The sequence below is a fragment of the Amblyraja radiata genome, chromosome 11 (genome assembly GCF_010909765.2).
Source record: "Amblyraja radiata isolate CabotCenter1 chromosome 11, sAmbRad1.1.pri, whole genome shotgun sequence".
Lineage (NCBI taxonomy): Eukaryota > Metazoa > Chordata > Chondrichthyes > Rajiformes > Rajidae > Amblyraja > Amblyraja radiata.
In genome coordinates, this window is record NC_045966.1 from 15,692,287 (window position 1) to 15,715,947 (window position 23,661).

Here is a 23,661-nt window from a genome sequence, read left to right on the forward strand (position 1 = left end):
GGAATGCACCGCCCCTATAAAAAGGCCGCAAAGCGCGCCGGCTCCACAGTGCGAGGTGGCGGCGACGACGAGGCGCGGTTCTTTCGCCAACCACTCCGATTAAAACTATAATCCTATTCTATTCCCGAGGTAGGCCGGCCAGGTTGAAAATGACTGACGTGGAGCAGCAGCAGCAGCACCCGAAGGGTCCCCAGAACGGTCATTACGAGGAGGGAGAGGGGCTGGATGGCGGCGAGGAGATGGTGGCGGACGGAGCGGAGGCCCCGGTCAACCCCGACACCGAGGGCTCCAAGATCAACGCCAGCAAGAACGAGGAAGACGCCGGGTAAGGAGGCCGAGGCTTAACGACACCACCATCCTCCTCCCCTCCCCTCCCGCCGGCTGGGATTGGAGCGGGAAGCCGAGCGCATGCGGCCTAGTGGCGGGTCGGGGCCTCCGGCGCTACTTTAGGCCGCCATTCGGCCCAAGTCGCCGCGCTCCCCGGCTGTTTACATCCCGTCTATCCCCGTGAACGAGCTTCTAGACGGGTTGAAGCGGAGATGAGGGAGGGAGGGGAGGGGGTTTCCAGACCTACAGGAGCGGCGGTGCGTGGCCGGGGGCTCGGCCGCCGCTCCTTTGTTCCCTCGCCGATCCGCCGCCGCCGCCTCTGCGGCTTCAGCTTTGTTCGCGCCATGTGCTCCCCTGGCCGGGGGGAGGGGAGCAGCACACGCTGACAAAAGGTTCGACTTTTCTCCCTCTCGCAGGAAAATGTTCGTGGGCGGTTTGAGCTGGGACACCAGCAAAAAAGACCTGAAAGATTATTTTTCCAAATTTGGCGAAGTTGTGGATTGTACGATTAAGATGGATCCCGCCACAGGCCGGTCGAGGGGGTTTGGATTTATCCTCTTCAAAGATTCTTCATGTGCCGACAGGGTAAGTTTGAGACGGGCTTTGCTTCTATTTTACATTTGCTCCAACCTCCCGAGCACGTCGGTGAAAGGATCGTGGTGAAATGCAATAGATCTGCCAAGGAAATTGGATTTGGGTCGTGTCGTGGCAGAAATCAAGTGTTATACGCGTGCAGAATGATGCAAGCGTTAAAATAAAGTTGGCGTACAATTCTTAAGATACAACATAGGATGTTAATGGAAAGATAAAATGCAGTGTCATAGACTCAATGACAATTTATTATGCAGAACATCCATGCTTGTTTAATAAAAGTCATTTGACCCAATCCCACGTTTCAGCAATAGATCTATAACATTACAGGTCGTGGCTGTGCTGTTACATGTCCAGGTATGCTAAATTGTAAGTACACAAAAATGCTGGAGAAACTCAGCGGGTGCAACAACATCTATGGAGCGAAGGAAATAGGCAACGTTTCGGGCCGAAACCCTTCTTCAGACTAAAATGCTAAATTGTAATGAAGGTTTTTGCCTCTACCACTGTTGGCAATATGTTCCGGATTCCTATTGGTGTTTGAACTATTTTCCCTACGATCTTTCTACCAGTTAGTTGAAATCTGTGCTCTTGATATTTGGCTTCTGTTAAAGGAACGAAGACGAGGGTGAAGGATCTGTCAAGTTGTTCCATTTTCCAAAGTGAACTTCTCTAACCTTAATAATAAAACATTTCCAATGAGGCAAAATTCTTGTAAAATAATGATTGTCTTGTAATGTCATGACCAGAACTGTACACAGTACTCTGACTGTGAACTAGCACAAAATTTGCACTTGTATTCTGTGCCTTGACTAAAGGAGGGTATCAACCTGTAGATTTGTCATGCTGCCTTTAAAGATCTTCAGGACTCGAGGGTCTGAGCTATAGGGAGAGGTTCAGTATAATACAATACAATACCATTTATTTGTCATTTGAACCTCACATGAAGTTCAAACAAAATTTGGTTTCTGCAGTCATACAACAAGAAAAGAACCAAGACACACACCAACACAATTTACACAAACATCCATCACAGTGAATCTCCTCCTCACTGTGATGGAAGGCAAAGTCTTGTCTCTCCCCTGCCCTCCATTCTTCTCCCGATGTCAAAGTCCAAGTCCGCGGCCATTTAAAGCCGCGCGGGGCGATGTAAGGCCCTGCTCCGGGTCTTGATGTTGGTGCCCCCGCGGGCGCTGGCAAGTCCCGCGGCTGTTTAAGCTGCGCCGAGCAATGTAAGGCCCTGCTCCAGGTCACTTTCAACCCCGCATTTCGGGCGGGAGAAGTTACTGTTGCTGGTGCTCCATAAAGCGGTCTCCCACCGGGGTCCCGCGAGCTCCCGGTGTCACCATCCACCGGAGTCGGGTCGCAGTGGCGCGCCACCACAGCTCTCCACGCTCTGAAGCCGGCCAGCTCCATGATGGTAGGTCCGCAGCTCCGCCGGCTCCGTGACTTGAGCCCCCAGGTCGTTCCAGCTGGAAGCCGCTCCACGGTGCTAGGCCCCAACGACAAACGAGACCCGACAGGGAAAAGGTCGGGTCCCCGTACAGGGAAGAGATTTAAAAGTTCCCCCCCAGCCCCACACACATACACAGTTAAAAACCCACTACAAACAATACCCTCAACGGGACAAAAAAAAGAAAAAAAGACAGACGGACTGCAGAGGCCGCTGCAACGTCAGTCGTGCCGCTCACTTGTGCTGTGCAGTAGGCTGTGATTCTATTCCTTAGAGCGCAGGAGGATGAGAGGTGATCTTATAGAGGCGTCTTAACATCACCAGATTAATAGATCAGTAGATGCAGAGTATCTTGCCCAGAGTAGGGGAATTGAGGACCAGAGGACATAGGTTTAAGATGAAGGGGGAAAGATTTAATAGGAATCTGAGAGGTAACTTTTTCACACAAATGGTTGGGTGTATGGAACGAGCTGCCAGAGGAGGTAGTTGAGGCAGGGACTATCAAAGTTTAAGAAACAGATGGGTACACGAATAGGACACCTTCAGAGGGATGTGGGACTAGTGTAGCTGGGACATGTTAGCCAGTGTGGTCAAGTTGGGCGAAGAGCCTGTTTCCATGCAGTATGACTCTTATGAGTGGACACATCATTGGCTTTGTTCGCAACTCCAGGAATTTCAATGAGAATACACCAATAGTTTAAACAATAGCCATAAAAATGATGTGTACATGGATGTTACGTATAACTCTTCTGTAGACTTGATAAAATTCACTCTGGAGAGACTTGGCTAAAGATATTGGGGTTGAAAGGAACACGGGCTTTTATTCCTTTGTGGAGGGCAATGGGTTGCTAGATGTTTATTGCTGTACTTGATGCAAGAGACAACACTAGATATTATTGGAAGTATAACTATCCATTTCCTTAATGTTACTTAATGCTTGATAGCATTTTGGAGATCCATTGAATGTGATTGTCAAGCTTATGTCTTGTCATTTGAGCAAACACTGGTTACACTTCTCTCCTTCGTTAAATAAACTTTAACTGCCACCTCTTATAATGCACAAAATGCCACATTCTGATTGACTAGACTTTCAATCATTTTTGTTGTGCAAAAATTCTGGCCTGTCTAATATTGATATCAGATTATTATCGTCACATATGCTGGGATACAGTGGAAAAATACACGTTTGTCTGGGCAAATCATATCATACCCGAGTACATCTGGTAGGGAAAAATAGACAATAAAATGCAGAATATAGTGTTACAGCTACAGTATAGATTTAACAAGTGCAAGGATTGCAATGAGGTAGATTGGAAGTTCATCCATAGCATATGAGTTCCCTTCAAGTATCTGATAATAGCAGGGAAGAAGCTGTTTTTAAGTCTGGTGTACATGCTTTCAAGCTTTTGTATCTTCTGTCTCATGAGGGAAATTGAATAATAGAGATGTGACTGACACTTAATTATGTTGGCTTAGATGGTTAATTTGTGGGGAGACGGGTTTGTGTGACTGACTGGGCAGTGTTCACAACTCTGCCATTTCTTGCAGTCCTGGGCATGGCAGTTGTTGTCACATGCTATGATGAATCCAGATTAGATGCTTTCTATGGTGCACCTGTAGACATTGGTAGTAGTTGGAGACATGCTAATTTCCTTGGTTTTCTGGGGAAGTAGTGTTGTTGGTGTGCTTTCTTGTCTAGAGCATTAATATGGTTGGACAAGGACAGCTCTTGTCCATCTACTCTTAACCACCGTTGATGTAGACGTGTGTGTGTGTGGGCCCTCTTCCCCACTTTCTGAAGTTGATGACTAGTTCCTCTGTAGGGAGGTAAAGGGAGACATTACTAAGCTCCCTTATCTTCATGTATTCTGTCTCATCGTTCTTTGAGGTCTGTACCACTGTGATGGTGTCATCTTCAAACTTCGAAATTGAGTTCGAGCAGTCTGTGCAATTGTGAACGTATAAGGAGGATGGCATGGGGCTGAATGAATCTCTTGTTAATGAGATTACTAGAATATTGGCCATGCAGACTAATTTCAACTTTAATATTACTTTGATAATGTTGATCCCGCCATGTTTATATCTGAATCATAAGGGTAGGCAATTGTATACCACTTCACAACAGAGTAATGGATCTATAGGTCATGCTGCACATAAGCTTTCTGCCCTGCTTCATGCAACTGAAATATAATGGGATAGACATGGTGTTCATTATATCAGTTGTTATTTTTTGAGATTGTATTGTCCAGTCACATAATTCAGATTTATTAATTGTAATCTTATGCAAAAAGGTTGTGACTTGTAGGTCACCTGATTTTATGAGGTGTAACAAAGTATTGTCATTGTGTACAGTCGAGTAGAAAATGGTCAATGCTCCTTCAGCTAAAACACCTCTCCTCTCATGGATACAGCCTAACCTGTTTAGTGCTTTCAGCATATTTTGATTTTCATTCGTATTCAATTTTAAAATTTCAATTATGGGTAGAAGTGATTCTAATTTTTTTTTTAAATGAACAAAATTTATTACATATTTATCTCAGGTGTTGGACCAAAAAGAACATAAATTAGATGGCCGGGTGGTTGATCCAAAAAGGGCAATGGCAATGAAGAAAGAACCTGTAAGGAAAATCTTTGTTGGAGGCCTTCATCCAGATACTCCAGAGGATAAGATCAGAGAGTACTTTGGAAGCTTTGGTGAGGTTGGTATTTTGACGTGATTTTAAATGTTTTGTGTTGTCTTGAGAAGACCTTACGGTAGATAGACAACTTGGTAAGACTGACTAAAAATGTACCTCCCAATGCCATTAGAAGTACACATTAACGGTGAAGAAACATATTTCGGCACTAAGGCACTGGAGGTATCATGGAAGAGGTCCCAGCTATTCACAACACATAATCAATAATTTCAACAAGATGTAGTATTTCTAAGTTTTGGGATGACGCTTGGGTGGGATGTGGGAGAACAATGTGAGCTGTGTTTAGAGATGCAGCATAGGGACAACCGCTTAGTCCACACTGACCATCGATCATGTGTTCACACTAGTTCTATGTTATACTACTTTCGCATACACTCCATTTAACATACAAACCTGTAGATATTTGGGATGCTGGAAGAAACCCGTCGTCACAGGGAGAAACTCCACACAGACTATACCCAATGTCAGGATCGAACCTGGATCTCTCGCTCTGAGGCTATGTTGTACTGTGATCAATAGAAAATGGCTCCAGTGTGATTTAGGGGTAGATATCATTTAACAATTAGGTCATCCTCTGATTGCAGAATAGAAAGGCAGGTTACTATCTGAACAACTGGGTAAAAGAAATGGGTAAGGAGACCTGGATTTCATCCACTCAATTCTAGCAGTTAGGAATGCAAAATAATGCATTGGCTGTTATTTCAAGATGAATATAGGAACAAGATTATCTTGCTGGCCTTGGTAATCCTATCATTTCAGGTAAGGAGTGTGAGAGTTTCCCATATGATGTTGCATTCTCTAGCAGAGTCGGCAGTGGGGCTGAGTTAAATATAATCACGGTAGACACAGTTCTTAATGCTAAAGAAGCATCACGAAAGGTACTTGTGATTGCAATCAATCATGTTTGATGGTTTGGGTCTATATAGACTAAATCTATTTTCTGTATTTCCAAAATCATATTTTGTATACATCTTTGGCACGGATTTTATTCTTGACCCAAGTTAGCATTGATAAACTAAACTAATACAACCATGTTTCCCTATCTGAGAAGATCAGTGTGCTGTCCTAACTGGGCCTGATTTGAAGTCTAGCTTTTGTACACTTAAGAAATTAATTGCAACATATGTGTATATTTCTCAAATTCGCTATCCACTCGTCTTAATGTTTGGGCCAATAAGTTCAAATGAATATGATGAATATAAAATGAATATGCACTAGTTATGCCGTCAAAGATTTATTGGAATGTTTATTTAGGTGGAATCAATCGAGCTTCCAATGGATAGCAAGACCAACAAGAGAAGAGGGTTTTGTTTCATCTCGTTTAAAGAAGAGGAGCCAGTGAAAAAGATCTTGGAGAAGAAGTACCATGATATTGGAAATAGCAAGGTAGTGACAAGAAAGTGTATTTCTTTCCAGGTACATTGTGTGGCATTTTGGGCATTAGTAATGTGTATTTCTTTTAAAATATAGTGTGAAATTAAAGTGGCTCAGCCTAAAGAAGTTTATCAACAGCAACAGCAGTGGGGAGGCAGAGGCACCCTTACGACAAGGGGCAGAGGTGGTGGTCGTGGAACTGGTGAGTTGCATGCTTACAATAATTTAAATGAGGGATAAAGCCATCTGTGGAATGGGTTTTTCTCTTAGCGCTTACCTGTGTCTCTTACTAAATTTTAAGGTCAAAGTCAGAACTGGAGTCAAGGATACAGCAATAATTACTGGAGTCCAAGCTATGGCAGCAGTTATGGTTACAGCGGGCAAAGTGGCTATGGTGCATATGGAGGCTATGATTATACTGGCTATAATTACAATAGTGGTTACTATGGTGGATATGGACAAGGATATGACTACAGTAAGTACATTCATAGCAGCACTGATGAAAAGGTTAAAGCTCATGTTGCAGAAATTGGTGCATTTTCCTTTTCTGGGAATTAGCTAAAAATGTCCTCCCTATGTTCTATTGTTATTTCTGCACAGAAAGATTGCATGCTGTGAATAAAATTCTTTAATTATGTTACTGGCTTTCTGAGGAAAGGGCATTTATTTTTCAAACTTGGCACTATCTTTTTTGCCCTGTAGATCAGAGCAATGGTAGCTATGGGAAAGCGCCAAGGCGTGGGGCAGCTCATCAAGGGAGCTACAAACCGTATTAGTATGGAATATGAATGCAGGTATGTAAGCATTAGTAAAGGAATACATTGAGTCCCATTATTAAAACAGGGTTTCTTCTAGAACTTTGAAATGTGTTTATGTTAGAACATTTTTATGTAACAATGAATCTTGAAACTCCTGATAATAAGGATGACAATGTGAGCAACTGGTCACTACTGGATTAGGCTGTTGTAGAATTCCAGAGAAGAGGAACGTTAGTTGATGTGCATTTTTGTTTTCCCAAATCTGTTTGGGTAAATTAATTGTGTACTTTAAGGTGGTTAATTATTATTAATCCTACCAGGGTTACATAACATTTGGCAGAAATTCACTTTTGTAAAACAATATTCTGATATGCACAATTTTTTATGGACCTGCATTGCTACTATTTGCAGCCACGGATCGATTTTCTTGCTACACTTTGCGTTGCAGTCTATTTAATCCATGATTCTTTTTTCATTTTATTGCAGAATACTGTGTATTCATGCAGTGCATAGAACATGATAGGATAGGAGCATACAACCACCAAAGTGTAAAATAGTAAGCGTGCATATGGCTCCAGTGAAATCCGACTTACGTAATATTCGCCTTGCGGAACGGCTTCCGGAACCGAACTCTTACGTAAGTCGGGGACTTTCTGTACTAGGTATAGTGTAGCGACAAACTTAAGGGTGCATTGCAATATATTATTGACTATAGATTTTAAGAATGTTTTGGTATGAATTAAATGCTCTACATTTGTGTGTGTTGCCCAATTTCAATGTCTCGGCAGTAAACAGTGCTCATAGACACATCAGTGACACCGTTTTGATTTTTTTCATGACTAAAATTCAAGTAGACCGCACGCACACTTTGTTCCTGTACTGATAAGCACAGTAAGAAGTTATTCTGAACCTTTTTTAGCTATATAAAGTCAGTTCGGAGTGCAGGAAAGCAGTCGAACTGCCAAAAATACGGGTCACTTTAAGAATTTGGATAGTTTGTTTGCCTATATTGATTTGTAACACCTTTTTTATTGGGTAAACTCAACAACCAAACTAAATCTAAAATCATTGCAGTTTAGATCTATTAATTATGACTGTATTCCAGCTTGATAACAGTTGGAACTCTATGTATCTGAGAAATTTGGTCTGTCAATAAAACTTTCCTTGAATTGAGATGAGAACAGAAAGATTCATCTTCGGATGTGTAGATATACTGAAATGCATGTTTTCAAATATTGCTGCTTTTAAGAAGAGATACTATTAGGATACAACTATTAATCTGATGTATTTAGATGCATCAGGCTGTTTTACTGGAATAATTTACAGATTGCACTTGGGTCCATATTGTTCAAAAGGTATTTTATAATTTCTGGCATGATGTGCATTCTGAAATGATGTGAGAAATAAGTTATGCGGTTAGTATTTGAATTTGGGCATATGGTGAGTTTGTGGTCACGGGAGAGAATAGTTTCAATTTTTCAATCAATATTAATGTAGACCAAAGCCATATGAAGCCATAAACTTGACATCTCATTGTATGCACCTGGATTTATTAATTTGTAGGCACTGATGGTGTTTGTTCATGCTCTTTCAGGTCATCAACTTGGCAAATGCTTACACGGGTCCTCTGATGCAACTGTGTTGCTATTGGACCGCTTTCTTTGAACTGTTTTCTGGATGACTCCCCAAATGTACAGAACAGATTGTTTTAGGGAAGTTTTACAACTTTTTAATTTTGTAGTCTGTCTTTATGTCGTACATTTCCTGTGATGGAAGTGTTTTTTTACTATACTTTTTGGTACCCAATGGATGCTGATAATGTATTATGTAAGTTTGTATTTTACATAAAATTACTGGATTTGCATTAATGACTTGTTTATTGAAGCAATCCAAGTTCCTGAAATAAAGTTCCTTTTGTGTATTTTGGGTTGAATGAGTTTTCAAATTTGTTAGTTTGTTTTGGTTCTGAGCTGTCATTGCCATTTAAGTAAATTAAAGGCATTAGATATTAACTCAAAGCTTGTGAATGCAGCATCTTGAAGTAGTTATCTCTTCCTGAAGTTTGAGGAAACTCGTGATTAATTGTTTTGATTGAATATGACTGATCTGGAGCTGCCTGCAGATATCAGTTGTGCATATTAATGTCAAAATGACAGTGCTGGAGTTACGCAGCAGAGCAGATTGAGCAACATATGGATAGGTGAAGATTAGAGTCTGGTCCCTCCTTCAGACTCCAGATTAATATCAAAACATCCAATCATTATTAAAACATTAGACATTGCAGACTGACAGAGGTTACAGTTAGACTGTTTTTCTTATACTTTCAAAGTATATAACTTTGACACTTTACACTGCAGTAGAATCGGAGCACAGGGGTAATGAGAAGAGATAACTAAATAAGCTGCGAATACAAAAACCATGGTCAAAATGTAAGTATTGAAAGGATATGGAAAATACTTAAACAAAATTTAGACTTTAATTACTAAATACCATTAGGACTGGTGAATCCACTTCTGATGTTGCAGTTTTCATGTGGTTTGGAACTATTGGCTCCACAGGTTTGGCCATTTCAACTTATTCAAGTCGTGCACGTTTTATTCATCTCCATTTCTACGACAAATTCAATAATTGTTAAAGCACAATTACTGTAATCAGCTTTAGTAGAATTAACATTGCTTTTTAAAAGAAAATCAATTTGAGTTTTATCCCTGGGTGGATTGCAATTATTCACTGGAATACTTACCAGTAAGTACACTGTCAACTTTTTCAACAATAAATTGAGCATCCTCCATGTTGAAGCACATGGGGGGTTTAATCTTGAGAACATTTCCATCTGGTCCATCGCTACTAATTACAATAAATTCTTTCTTCAACCTAAGTGTTTAAAGAAAACAATTTAGCTTAGTAGATGCAGTGCAGTCAGAAAGTATTCAGACCCCTTCACTTTTTCCACATTTTGTTACGTTGCAGCCTTATTGTAAAATTGATTAAATTCATGTTTTTAATCATTAATCTACACACAATACCCCTTAATTAAAAAAAAGAAGAAGCAAAAACAGGTATTTAGAAATGTTTGCAAAATAATTCAAAATAAATAAATAAGTATTCAGACCCTTTACTCAGTACTTTGTTGAGGCACCTTTGACAGTGATTACTTCTATCCACCAGAGTTTTGCAGAGCTGCACGCATCATTGAATTGCTATCCCTATTCCACTTCCCTTTCAGATTTTACTCTCGTTAGAAGCCAGCACAGAGTTGTGAACTTTGTCATTGTGGGAAAAATTGAAGGGCCAGGTGCGTTTCCAATCAATATCCAGACTTACTAAGACAAACTTTGCGGACAGGAACAAATAACAATGGTATTGAATCAAAAGAATGAAGTTGTAAAGTTGCTGGAAATACCAGTGTGCATGAGGACACAAGCATTTTAGAAGTAAAACCAAGAAACTGGCCTAGAAAGGGACAATGGTGATTTCTTATTTCTCAACCTTGTTCACAAAATGCAAAAAGAATAGTGAGGGCACATGTGGATTCCTTAAGGCATAGGTGGGAGAATTTATATTACCAAGTAAGAGGATAGAGGAATTAAACACCAACCACCACAGAAAAGATTTTAAAACCTCCCAGAAATTACACATAGAGAAGGAAGGTAGGAGTTTAGATTAGAGACACAGCCCGAAAAAACAGGCCCTTCAGCCCACCAAGTCCGCACTGACCAGTGATCCCGGCACATTAACACAACCCTGCACACACTAGGGACAATTTACACTTATACCAAGTATACAAACCCAAGCCAATTAACTTACAACCTATGTCTTTGGAATGTGGGAGGAAACCGAAGATTTTAAATCCACACAGTCACAGGGAGAACGTACAAACTCTGTACATATGGCTCCCATAGACAGCATCGAACCTGGGTCTCGCGTTATATGGCAGCAACTCTACTGCTGCGCCTCTGTGCTGTAGGTTGCTGACTGCGTTATTGTAAATAAATTTCCAGGTTGTGGTAAGCTATGTACTCTTACATAGGTATGGAGAGAAAGCAGCTTCTGTCACATCCAATGATGAAAGACAACAGTGTACTGAGGAACTCCTATTCACAAGTATAACGGTGTGTAAAATACCCGTCGAATGTTGTTGAGAAGGTCCTGGCCTGAAAGGTCACCTATCTATTTCCTCCACAGATGCTACCTGACCCACTATAGTTTAATTAAAGTTATGAGTTTGTAGCAGGCTGATGGGAGTGTTTCATCACCTTGGTTTTTACTATGGCAGCTGCAAAGTTGGTTTCACTTCAGACATTTGAAACATGGGTTTTGAATTATATTCTTGTAATTTGTAGACATCTCCATAGATAAATTTACAATACCTTGCAACTACATATTCAGCTTCTTCCGTGGCAGGCGTCCTCTGCTGTCGATCTTTTACAAGCTCTACTCCGATAAATAAGCCAACACCCCTTTCAGATATAACGAAAAGTTTAACTAATATTAAATCAAACTTAGTTAATCAAACAATGATTTTATTGAAGATAGACACCAAATGCTGGAGTAGCTCAGCGGGACAGGCAGCATCTCTGGAGAGAAGAAATGAGTGACGTTTCAGACCGATGTTGGGGGAGTGGGCGGTACAGAGATAAAATGTAGTTGGAGATAGTAAGACTGGTAGGAGAACTGGGAAGGTGGAGGGGATGGAGAGAGAGGGAAAGCAAGGGCTACTTGAAGTAGAGAAGTCAATGTTCTTACTTCTGGGGTGTAAGCTACCCAAGCAAAACACACTGCCCTCCATAATGTTTGGGACAAAGACCCTTCATTTATTTATTTGCCTCTGTACTCCACAATTTGAGTTTGTAATAGAAAAAATCACATGTAGTTAAAGTGCCATTGTCAGATTTTAATAAAGGCCATTTTTATACATTTGGTTTCACCATGTAGAAATTACATAGTCCCCCCCCCCCCATTTCAGGGCGCCATAATGTTTGGGACACATGACATCACAGGCATTTGTAATTGCTCAGGTGTGTTTAACTGCCTCCTTAATGCAGATATGATTTTTTCTATTACAAATCTCAAAATAAACGAAGGGTCTTTGTCCCAAACATTATGGATGGCACTGTATCAGGTGCTAATTTGCACTGGGCCTCAATCTGAGAATGGAGGAGGCCCAGGACAGAAGGGTCAGTGGGAATGGGAGGGGGAGTTAAAGTGTTGAGCAACCGGGAGATCGGGTCAGTTTTGACGGACTGAGCAGAAGTGTTCAGCAAAACGGCCGAGCTTGTGCTTGGCCTTGCAGGAATCCACACCAGGAACAATGGATACAGTAGATGAGGTTGGAGGAGGTACAAGTGAACCTCTGACTCACCTGGAAAGAATGTTGAGGTCCTTGGACGGAGTCGAGGGGGAAGGTATAGGGACAGGTGTTGCATCTCCTGCGGTTGCAGGGGAAAGTAACTGGGGAGGTGGTGGTTTGGGTGGGAAGGGTCGAGTTGACCAGGGAGTTGCAGAGGGAAGGGGTGGAGATGGAAAGATGTGAGTGGTGGAGGTGGCGAAAATGTCAAGAGATTTATGTGCTGTATGCGATGGCTGATGGGGTGGAAGGTGAGGGCAAGAGGGATTATGTCCTTGTTATGAATGGGGAGAGGAGGAACAAGAGCGGAGCTGCAGGATATTGAGAACCCAGTGAGAGCCTCATCTATAATCGAAGAGGGGAACCCCCGTTCCCAAAAGAATGAAGACATCTCCAATGACCTGGTATGAAATGTCTCATCCTGGGCGCAGAAGCGGCATAGACGGAGGAATTGGGAGGAGGGGATAGTTTTGTGGTCTAGGTAGCTGTGGGAGTCAGTGGGTTTTTAATAGATGCCAGTCTATAGTCTGTCTCCTGTGATGGAGACAAATCTAGAAACAGTAGGGAGTTGTTGGAGATGGTCAAGTGAATATGAGTGCAGGATGGAAATTAGTCATGAAGTTGATGAAGTCAACGAGTTCTGCATGGGTACAGAAGGTAACACCGATGCAGTCGTCAATGAAGCAAAGTTCGGTGATGGGGCCAGTGTTTGCCTGGAACAGTGATTGTTCGACGTACCGTTCAAGGAGGCAGGCATAGCTGGGGCCCATGAGAGGGCACATTGTTATGCCTTGGATTTGGAGGAAGTGGGAGGAGTAGAAGGAGAAGTTGTTAAGGACCAGCTCTGCTAGGCAGAGAAGAGTCTTAGTAGATGGAAATTGGCTGGTTGAGTTTATTGACCAGTTTCAGTACCTGACATCACCGATGATTGGATGTTTGGATTTTTGCTCATTGAACAAATTCATCATGTAGGTACCCACTCTTGTTGCATTTCCACGCAGGTCTTCCTTTTCAATTACCTCTAAAACAGCGAGCCCGATCGCACAAGATACAGGACTTCCTCCAAACTGTAATAAAACAGTAACAATGTGTTAAAAAGATATCTTAGAAAATGTAATTCCAGCAAATCAAAAAACAGCTCTGCCATTGTATATCAATTATTTTAATAAACTAATTTAGACAATAGGTGCAGGAGTAGGCCATTCGGCCCTTCGAGCCAACACCGCCATTCAGTGTGATCATGGCTGATCATCCCCAATCAGTACCCGTTCCTGGATTCTCCCGATATCCTGACTCCGCTATCTTTAAGAGCCCTATCTAGCTCCCTCTTGAAAGTATCTAGAGAACCGGCCTCCACGCCCTCTGAGGCAGAGAATTCCACGGACTCACAACTCTCTGTGTGAAAAAGTGTTTCCTCATCTCCATTCTAAATGGCTTACCCCTTATTCTTAAACTATGGCCCCTGGTTCTGGACTCCCCCAGCATCGGGAACATGTTTCCTGCCTCTAGCGTGTCCAAACCCTTAATAATCTTATGTGTTACAATAAGATATCCTCTCATCCTTCTAAACTCCAGAGTATACAAGTCCCGCCATCCCGGGAATTAACCTTGTAAATCTACGCTGCTCTCCCTCAATAGCAAGAATATCCTTCCTCAAAGTAGGGAACCAAAACTGCACACTTTTCCATTAGATTTAACCAGAATGGGGGACCCAAAGGGTGGGATCAAATGCAGATGTGTGAATCACTTTTCTTCAGGTTACAGGTGTGACCCTGAGTTTCCTGGTCTCTGTCCCTAACTGGACAGAGTGTTGAGTCTTTTAGTCGGACAAAACTGATTATTAATAACCACTTTCTGTTATTTGCACTTTACCAGTTTATTTATTCATGTGTGTGTATATTTATATCATGGTATATGGACACATTTATCTGTTTTGTAGTAAATGCCTACTATTTTCTGTGTGCTTAAGCAAAGCAAGAATTTCATTGTCCTATACAGGGACACATGACAATAAACTCACTTGAACTTGTTCCAATGAAACTGAACAATTTCTCTTGATGTCTGAACTCACAAGGAATTTTATAAGATGAATGCGACTTTCCTTCTCTGCATGGCTCAGCTAAACTGGATAAACTCAACATACTGGATTGGCAGCTCATGGTCTTTGATTAATTCTGTTTTAGTTAAATGGAACATAATTCAGGGATAGACACAAAATGCTGAAGTAACTCAGTGGGACAGACAGCATCTCTGGAGAGAAGAAATGGGTGACGTTTAGGGTCGAGACCCTTCAGACTGAACAACTAATTCAGGGGTTGTTGCAACATGCAAAAACTAGTTTCATTTTCATTTGATGCTTAGTTTGCAGATATGTAGAAATTGTTTTTGTGGATGGCCCAGTGTTGCAGTTGGTATGCTGCTGTTGCATGGTACCAGGCACCTCAGTTAAATCCGGAACTTAAATGCTGTTTGTGTGGAGTTTGCATGTTGTCCCTGTGACCACAGGAATTTCCTCCAGGTACCCTGGTTTCTTCCCACATCCAAAAGATGTGCGGGTTTATAGCCTCTAAATTGCCGTATATGTGTCGGAAGTGGATGAGAAAGTGGTGAAGTATACAATAAATGTGAATGGCTGATCAAATGGTTGGTGAATAATAAATGTAGGCACAGCATACTTACTGTGTTAAAATACTCTACTCCTGTTGCTGCAAATGCACCTGCTATTTCTTTGGTTGTAGCAACACAGGCTAAAGGATGTCCATTTCCAATGGGTTTCCCCATGGTAACAATGTCTGGTACAAAGTCCTCGCCTTGCAACTGGAATGCCCAAAAGTGCTTGCCAACTCTTCCAAATCCAACTTGGATTTCATCAGCAACAAACAATCCCCCAGCATTCCGAATATGCCTGTAAGAGAGAAATTGATAGAAGACACTGTCTTCAAAACACCTAGCCTGCACATTGTTGTACAACAGGAAGAAAATGAGCAACTTCTGCCTGGTTCCTCAGAGCAGGAAACGAGAAGAAAGGTTTTCATCTGATGTGGATTCCCACCTGCTGCCAGTAAGAATAAGACTTACCGCATCTAGAACTGTCAGCCGGCTTGTAAATAAAATTTTAATGCATGATAGATTAAATGCATTTTAATCAGTGGGTAGAATTGAAATTTAAAAATTAGTTGGCAGATATTATCCAAAGAATGGGATGTAAAATGCACGCTTTAGAACATCATCACATTTAAGGAAAATAAAAATCTAAAAATATTTTTCGATATATATTTAATATTTCTAGAAAGAAAGCTTTAAAGAGACCAAAATAAAATTTGAATACAATTAAAACAAACAATGCGAGACCCATTTCGGCAAAAATATTTAGTACATACTCTGCTACCTTCTGGAAATATCCTGCAGGTGGAATTATCTGACCTGCAACACTTGGTAAAGATTCCGCAAAAAATGCAGCAACCTGGATTGGTGGAAATTAAAAGACACACAGTCAGTCTGGAATTCAAAAAAAAGTCAATTAAATAACTTAGTTCAAGAGCACTTTCAAGTGTCATATTTCTGCAGGGATAGACTTGTTTATTTCTCCAGTAGCTCAATGTGTGGTGTGCGCTGAGCCGATAATACATCCAAGTATTTGCTGAGTTTGTTGGTATCAATTGGGTGCAGTGTGGAGCACTATCAAATATCTCAAAGATCGTGACAAATATGAAGGAGTTTCCATTGCACATTCCACTATCCTGACCTCTGCTGGAGAATGAGTGAACAGCCCTCAAAGGACAGGATAATTCTCAACTCAATGGGACATGTGGGGATATTTTTGCAGATCCTCCTGGGTCCTGTCCTTTGCCTCTTTGGTAACAGTACCAGTACTATTTTCTAGATTTTGCTTCCCATTTCCACTCTCCTGCCTACAGATAATCAACCTCCAATGTTTCCCTCCATCTGCGGAGATAGATGCTACCTTTAACTACCCTTTTCAACAAGAGAAAAGAAGGAAATGAGTGGGAAATGAAAACTTGCTGAAATACACTCGGGTGCCGTTAGGGTTGTGTTTGACATATTGGTTATGGAACAGAAATATTCAACTGAGGGTGTGGCCTTTACTGTGCTGTAATCACACTTAGGTTCTAGAAGTCCAGCAAAATCTTCATGAATTCATGGGTTTCTGGGGCTGCCCGATCTTGCTTCCCCAGACATTTACGATGATAAAACACACAGACAATCCACAAAGACTTGGTGATTCTCTTAGTCACTGTTTACTTTCTTAGGAACCCCTTGGACAGAAATCCAAGTTCCCGAGAGGAATGATTGAGGAGTAGCCTGGAGGAAGGTGTGGGGTAAAACCACCATCGACCTCCAGAATTAATGTCTTATTTCTGACCTCAGAAAAACTCCCTCATTTTGAACCACACGCAGTAAACATGGAAGACTTTTCAAGGAAGCTGGATGGGATGTGTTTGCTGCATTTACAATTTACAAATGAACCATAAAGAGTATCTAGGCTGATACTGTGGCAAACCTGATGAAAGCACACTCCACAAACAAAATTGGTGACATGTTTGGTGACATTGTTGAGATATTGCCACCGGGTGGCACCCGCAATGGCTGCCCTGCCAACAGTATGTCCTTTCCTTGTTTAAATAGTATGTGTTAAATGCATGTTTTTAGTGTTTAGTTTGTTTTTTGTGGGGTGGGGGGGGGGGGGGGGGGGGGGGGGGGGGGGGAGGGGGAGGAGTTGGAAACTTTCTAATCTCTTACCTCGACGGAGATGCGATTTTGTTTTCCATATCGTATCTCCGTCCGCACTGCGGCCTAACATCGTGCGGCGTTTGCTGGAGACCGATTTGCCAACTGTCGGTGCCTGTAGGCTTTAACATCGTAGCACTCGCAGTCTCTGGTTAGAGACCGACTTTCGGGAACTCCAAGCTGCAGGAGCTTTGACCGCCCCGAAGTGGGAGCTTCGACCGTTGGCTGCGGGAGCTTCGACCTCCGGCTGCGGGAGCTTCGACCGCCGGCTGTGGGAGCTTTGATCGCCCCGACGTATGGTTCGTCTGCCCCGACCCCGGGAGAATAAAGAGAAAGAAGATTGGACTTCTTTGCCTTCCATCACAGTGAGAAATGTGGGGAATCCACTGTGGTGGATGTTTATGTTAACTTTTGTGTAGTTGTGTGTCTTGTTGCTTTTTTTATCGTAAGGACTGTATGGTAATTTGCATATCACTACCTTAGTTGGTACACGTGACAATAAAAGACCTTTGAAATCCTTTGAAAACTTTGAAGAAAGATTATACTTATCTTTGTTGACTACATCAGCCATACAAACAAAAAACATCTGCAATGTAACACCACCACTTCTAACGCTCCTCATGGACAATTTAGGGCCTGTCCTACTGACACGACTTTTCAGCGACTGTCTTCGACCTTCAAGCTCGAGGACACTCTGCTGAAAAACCTCAAGCTGGATCGACTGTCAGCGATGAAACCGCGAGCCGGATCGACCGTCTGCACACACACAAACATCGCAAAGGCGGGGGCCAGGGATAGCAGGGGAGCGCTGTCTGAAATTCAAATCCGCGATGAACAGGATGGTAAAAGACGGCTGGCACAGTTCGGTAAGTCCTTTGGAGAGCGCGGAGGGGGGGGGGGAAGAAGGAGTGGTGACACTTTTAAGAAGCCAGGCAACGTTTAATAAAGTTTAGCGGGCATTTAACAATACCCGCTGTTTATTTACCTTTTTTTTCCTCAACGGGCTTTACCTTCGACTACCTTTGATTAACTTCGATTGACTTAGACTACTTATAAATAGCATTATGACATATTAGGACCTACCTCGACTAAACCCACGAGTAAAAAAATATTGATTTTTTTCCATGGCAACCTTTTTCACTCGCGGGCATTTTTCAGCACGCCTAGACCTAGCTGAGGCCTCGAGTACGCGGGGACTATTGAGCATGAAGGAGAATTACAAAGACCTAGGACCTCGTGTCGAGCATGCTGTGAGTATGAGTCGAGGGCAAACTCGTCTGAACTCGCGGATTAGGTGGCCGCAGTGGGACAGCCCCTTAACTTCTCATCACACCAATCCATTCTTCAGTCACTTCCAACCTTCCTCCTTTCCTGGCCAACCAAGGAGATTCAACATCTGCACCTTCTCCTTCAACATCTTATTACAGCAATGAGGGACGTGTGGGCAGAGCCACATTATGCCCCATGAATAATAGAAAACCCCATGAGCAGCACATGGCCAAGGACTGAGCTAATGGTATAATTTTATAATGAATTTAAATTAAGTGGGTAACAAGATGAAAACAAAAAGAGCTGCTAGTTATGTGCCCAAAACTGTGGCCTTTCTATCAAAGCACAGCAATCCTCAAAGTGTGTCCTTTTGCAGACATAGACTCTAATCTATTCGGAAAAATGCATAAAAATTAAGTGCTTTATTTAAAAGCCGGCTGCTCACATGTTCATTTTAGGAGGGAAAACATTTTCCACTTCCCTCCATCAAGAGGTAGGATTCATTTCCTCTGTGCCCAATTGTACTCCAGAACATTGGCTTCATACTGGAATCCCTCAGGTCTGCACACTGTTCGTGTGATCGCCCTTGGGTAGTGGTGTTACTTTCCAAGTTACAGATGCGCTGGTGAGTTAACTGGTTGTATAGAATCCTTTGTACAATCGAGTGTCAAAAAGAATCAAGAGGAGTTGATGAGCATGAAAGCGAGAAGTAGTTGGAGTTCTACAAGAATACAGTGTGTAAAAGATGGACTGCTAAAAAGAAAAAGGGTGGGCAAGTTTGGTCTGTCGCTGGTTGGCGAAATTCAATGAGTGGTGAACTATAGGGATCGGTACAGGAATCACACATTGCAACTTATGTAAATGACTTGAATGAATGCACCAAATCAAAGGCACAGTTTTTTAATTTGTGGATGATCCAAAAAAAGGTAATAAATTAAGTTAGATAATAGACAATAGGTGCAGGAGTAGGCCATTCGGACCTTCGAGCCAGCACCGCCATTCACTGTGATCATGGCTGACCATCCAAGTTGTGAAGAAGACAGTGAGAAACTACAGAAGAATATAGATTTGTTGAGAGGGATGAAATCTGATAAAAGAAATACAGTGTGGTAAAATTGCCCATCTTGGCAGAAAGAATTTGAAAGTCGTATACAGTAAACCTCAGTTAAAATGGGCCATGGGAGGGGTGGGGTGTCCGTTATTGCCGATTGTGCGCTATTTCCGAGTAAGGCATTATTATTGTATGTAATAGAAACAAACAACTTCAGTTGCTGGTTAATACGCAAAAGGACACAAGTACTGGAGTAAATCAGCAGGTCAAGCAGTATCTCTGGAGAAGATGGGTAGGTGACGTTTCAGATCGAGACCCTTCTTCAGACTCTCGGTCTGGAATCCAGGTGAATTGGGGGTGCTCTTGACGATTCTGTTGTCTACACCTCCCACTTGTTTCCTTCCCTGTACCGTTACTGCTCACTATTCCCTCAAACCCCAGCCTTTCTCTCATTTACTCAGTCTTTTCTTCCGCCCTTCATCACAATCGGCACCTCTGCGCTGACCCAAAAATCCATAACATTTCCGTGTATAATGCAAAAATAGCAAAATGCTACTTTTCTCCCAAAATGCTTCCTGACCCGAGTATTTCTGCCTTTTCCTGTTTCTTTTTTGTTACATGTAATAGTGATAACAGTGGGTATTTGTAGCTGAAATCACCACTTGCTTACCAAGCCATTACGAGAACAACTAGATGGTAATCACGAGTAGTCAGGAAACGCCGGTCCTTTCAGAATTGGCAATGTACCGCTTTCATTTTGGCAAAGACAAACACAAGCTGCCGGAGATAAATGAAGCACACCAAAACACCCAGCCCTCTCAGTGAAAACCAATTTCTCTACACATGCAATCTAACCTTAAAGTGAGCATGCAACATGCAAATACTACTGAAATATCTGTGCTCCTTTATTCCCAAGTACCTTCATTAAAGAAAGAGATTAGTTAAAACAAATGTAGGTCCCTTGCAGTCAGAAACAGGTGAGTTGATCATGGGGAACAGGGATATGGCGGACCAATTGAATAACTATGGTTCCGTCTTCACTAAGGAAGACATAAATAATCTGCCGGAAATAGCAGGGGACCGCGGGTCAAAGGAGTTGGAGGAATTGAGTGAAATCCAGGTTAGCCGGGAAGTGGTGTTGGGTAAATTGAATGGATTAAAGGCCGATAAATCCCCAGGGCCAGATAGGCTGCATCCCAGAGTACTTAAGGAAGTAGCTCCAGAAATAGTGGATGCATTAGTAATAATCTTTCAAAACTCTTTAGATTCTGGAGTAGTTCCTGAGGATTGGCGGGTAGCAAACGTAACCCCACTTTTTAAGAAGGGAGGGAGAGAGAAAACGGGGAATTACAGACCAGTTAGTCTAACATCGGTAGTGGGGAAACTGCTAGAGTCAGTTATTAAAGATGGGATAGCAGCACATTTGGAAAGTGGTGAAATCATTGGACAAAGTCAGCATGGATTTACAAAAGGTAAATCATGTCTGACGAATCTTATAGAATTTTTCGTGGATGTAACTAGTAGCGTGGATAGGGGAGAACCAGTGGATGTGGTGTATCTGGACTTCCAGAAGGCTTTTGACAAGGTCCCACATAAGAGATTAGTATACAAACTTAAAGCACACGGCATTGGGGGTTCAGTATTGATGTGGATAGAGAACTGGCTGGCAAACAGGAAGCAAAGAGTAGGAGTAAACGGGTCCTTTTCACAATGGCGGGCAGTGACTAGTGGGGTACCGCAAGGCTCAGTGCTGGGACCGCAGCTATTTACAATATATATTAATGATCTGGATGAGGGAATTGAAGGCAATATCTCCAAGTTTGCTGATGACACTAAGCTGGGTGGCAGTGTTAGCTGTAAGGAGGATGCTAGGAGACTGCAAGGTGACTTGGATAGGCTGGGTGAGTGGGCAAATGTTTGGGAGGCAGTATAATGTGGATAAATGTGAGGTTATCCATTTTGGTGGCAAAAACAGGAAAGCAGACTATTATCTAAATGGTGGCCGACTAGGAAAAGGGGAGATGCAGCGAGACCTGGGTGTCATGGTACACCAGTCATTGAAAGTAGGCATGCAGGTGCAGCAGGCAGTGAAGAAAGCGAATGGTATGTTAGCATTCATAGCAAAAGGATTTGAGTATAGGAGCAGGGAGGTTCTACTGCAGTTGTACAGGGTCTTGGTGAGACCACACCTGGAGTATTGCGTACAGTTTTGGTCTCCAAATCTGAGGAAGGACATTATTGCCCTAGAGGAGTGCAGAGAAGGTTCACCAGACTGATTCCTGGGATGTCAGGACTGTCTTATGAAGAAAGACTGGATAGACTTGGTTTATACTCTCTAGAATTTAGGAGATTGAGAGGGGATCTTATAGAAACTTATAAAATTCTTAAGGGGTTGGACAGGCTAGATGCAGGAAGATTGCTCCCGATGTTGGGGAAGTCCAGGACAAGGGGTCACAGCTTAAGGACAAGGGGGAAATCCTTTAAAACCGAGATGAGAAGAACCTATTTTCACACAGAGAGTGGTGAAACTCTGGAACTCTCTGCCACAGAGGGTAGTCGAGGCCAGTTCATTGGCTATATTTAAGAGGGAGTTAGATGTGGCCCTTGTGGCTAAGGGGATCAGAGGGTATGGAGAGAAGGCAGGTGCGGGATACTGAGTTGGATGATCAGCCATGATCATATTGAATGGTGGTGCAGGCTCGAAGGGCCGAATGGCCTACTCCTGCACCTAATTTCTATGTTTCTATGAGCACCCTATGTGCTTTTGACCAGAGCACACGCTCTATATTTTGTCTGGAATTTGGATTGGGGAAAATATGTAGTAATAATTCAATGGGAGTTTTAACCCCAGTTTTTATCTTGCGAAAATAAAAATATTAGTCTCCGTGCCGCCGCGCGGCGGAGGCCACGGAACTGGGAACCTGCTGGAGGGTCCCGAAGGCTTGTTGGGCTGGGGAACGGGGGACCTGCCCCGAGGACCCGACGGCTCAGAGGACCATGGAACCACGAGAGATCCGCTGGAGATGACGGACGCGAGAGTAAGGGCCGGTAGGAGGGTGAACCGGGGGTAGGGCGGGTGGGAATGGCACTGTGGAAATGGCACCAAAACATGGCGACGCCCGCATGTGGAAATGTGCAAATAGAATTTCACTCTGCAGTTGCACATGTGACAAATAATGTGCAATTTCCTGTAGGAGTACCTTGCGATTTTTCTTTTCTATTTCATCAATAACAGTCTTCACCTCACTTGCATAGGCCGACGATGGATCTGGATGATCCTCCCTGTATATTCCTCTGTAGGTGTCTGGAATAGGCACCTGATCAGAAATAAATATTTATTATAACTGGGGACAAAAGAAAAGATCACCACATAAATGCGCTGATAAATATTATAACTTAGTTACCAAGCTTCAACATACCACATGAACCCAATCCTTTTGCGGCCTTAGTTTCTTGAACTTGTAAGGACTAATATCTATCAATGAATTAAGATGTCCATGGTAGGCGCTTGAACACAAGAACGTAGAGATTGGCGTCAGTGATATGCACGTGATATCAGAGCAGAAACAAAGTTCAATGCATTGCATTAACACACAGCCCAGTAGAGGGAGTTGGCTAATTAGCCCCTTGCAGTTGCTCTACCACTTAATAAGATCCCGATTGATCTTCAACTCCACATTCAATGTAAACTTTCACCATCTTGCTTATTAAATGTCCATCTCCCTTCTATCTTAAATACAGCATTATCTTTGAATAAATGTAATAGCCCCGCACTGCAAATGTACTTCCATTAGAGGGATAACAGCTAAAGCTGAGAACTCACTGAAATAAACACATTTGTATATCTATGTTTGCATATATGTTTACTTACATTTATTTAAGACTACTTACCTCTCCAGCACAACGATGTCTTCATGCTGCGTGTATCGTTGGGCTAGCTGGAGTGCAAGATCATTTGCCTCTGAACTGTAATGACATTTAAAAAATAAAGTTCATACTCACTTATAATGTTTATTCATAAGTTCTAGGAGATGAATTAGGCCATT

The 23,661-nt window shown here is 42.4% G+C and overlaps 2 protein-coding genes across 4 annotated transcripts in view; one reads left to right on the forward strand and one right to left on the reverse strand.

Moving 5' to 3' along the window:
• Positions 1–9,120, forward strand: LOC116978323 (heterogeneous nuclear ribonucleoprotein D-like). 2 transcript variants are annotated; one of them, XM_033029397.1, is made up of 8 exons: positions 1–325; positions 744–912; positions 4,912–5,070; positions 6,322–6,453; positions 6,538–6,643; positions 6,743–6,916; positions 7,144–7,235; positions 8,794–9,120. In XM_033029397.1, exons 1-7 carry the CDS (start codon positions 150–152, stop codon positions 7,215–7,217), a joined length of 990 nt encoding a protein of 329 aa, XP_032885288.1. In that variant the 5' UTR covers positions 1–149; the 3' UTR covers positions 7,218–7,235; positions 8,794–9,120. The 2 variants fall into 2 exon arrangements, with proteins under 2 accessions (XP_032885288.1, XP_032885289.1); XM_033029398.1 differs by lacking the exon at positions 8,794–9,120 and adding an exon at positions 7,686–8,119 and having other exon boundaries at positions 12–325.
• The window catches only part of LOC116978322 (5-phosphohydroxy-L-lysine phospho-lyase-like), a 27,451-nt gene continuing 11,998 nt past the window's right edge, over positions 8,209–23,661 (reverse strand). The window contains exons 4-12 of one of the 2 annotated variants that reach the window (XM_033029395.1): positions 23,507–23,581; positions 23,035–23,122; positions 22,816–22,932; positions 15,927–16,009; positions 15,226–15,451; positions 13,459–13,613; positions 11,570–11,659; positions 9,943–10,073; positions 8,209–9,809 (exon numbers count right to left, since the gene is read on the reverse strand). In XM_033029395.1, coding sequence (XP_032885286.1) covers positions 9,778–9,809; positions 9,943–10,073; positions 11,570–11,659; positions 13,459–13,613; positions 15,226–15,451; positions 15,927–16,009; positions 22,816–22,932; positions 23,035–23,122; positions 23,507–23,581 — 997 coding nt within the window. In that variant the 3' untranslated portion in view covers positions 8,209–9,777. The remainder of the gene's footprint in view (positions 9,810–9,942; positions 10,074–11,569; positions 11,660–13,458; positions 13,614–15,225; positions 15,452–15,926; positions 16,010–22,815; positions 22,933–23,034; positions 23,123–23,506; positions 23,582–23,661) is intronic. The other variant, XM_033029396.1, reaches the window with a different exon arrangement.

Bases quoted from the DNA above. Each gene is read 5' to 3' on its own strand.
- LOC116978323 (XM_033029397.1), top strand. From the start codon at position 150: ATGACTGACGTGGAGCAGCAGCAGCAGCACCCGAAGGGTCCCCAGAAC. The intron at 6,644-6,742 runs GTGAGTTGCATG...CTAAATTTTAAG, and splicing joins AGGTGGTGGTCGTGGAACTG to GTCAAAGTCAGAACTGGAGT. The intron at 6,917-7,143 runs GTAAGTACATTC...TTTGCCCTGTAG, and splicing joins TGGACAAGGATATGACTACA to ATCAGAGCAATGGTAGCTAT.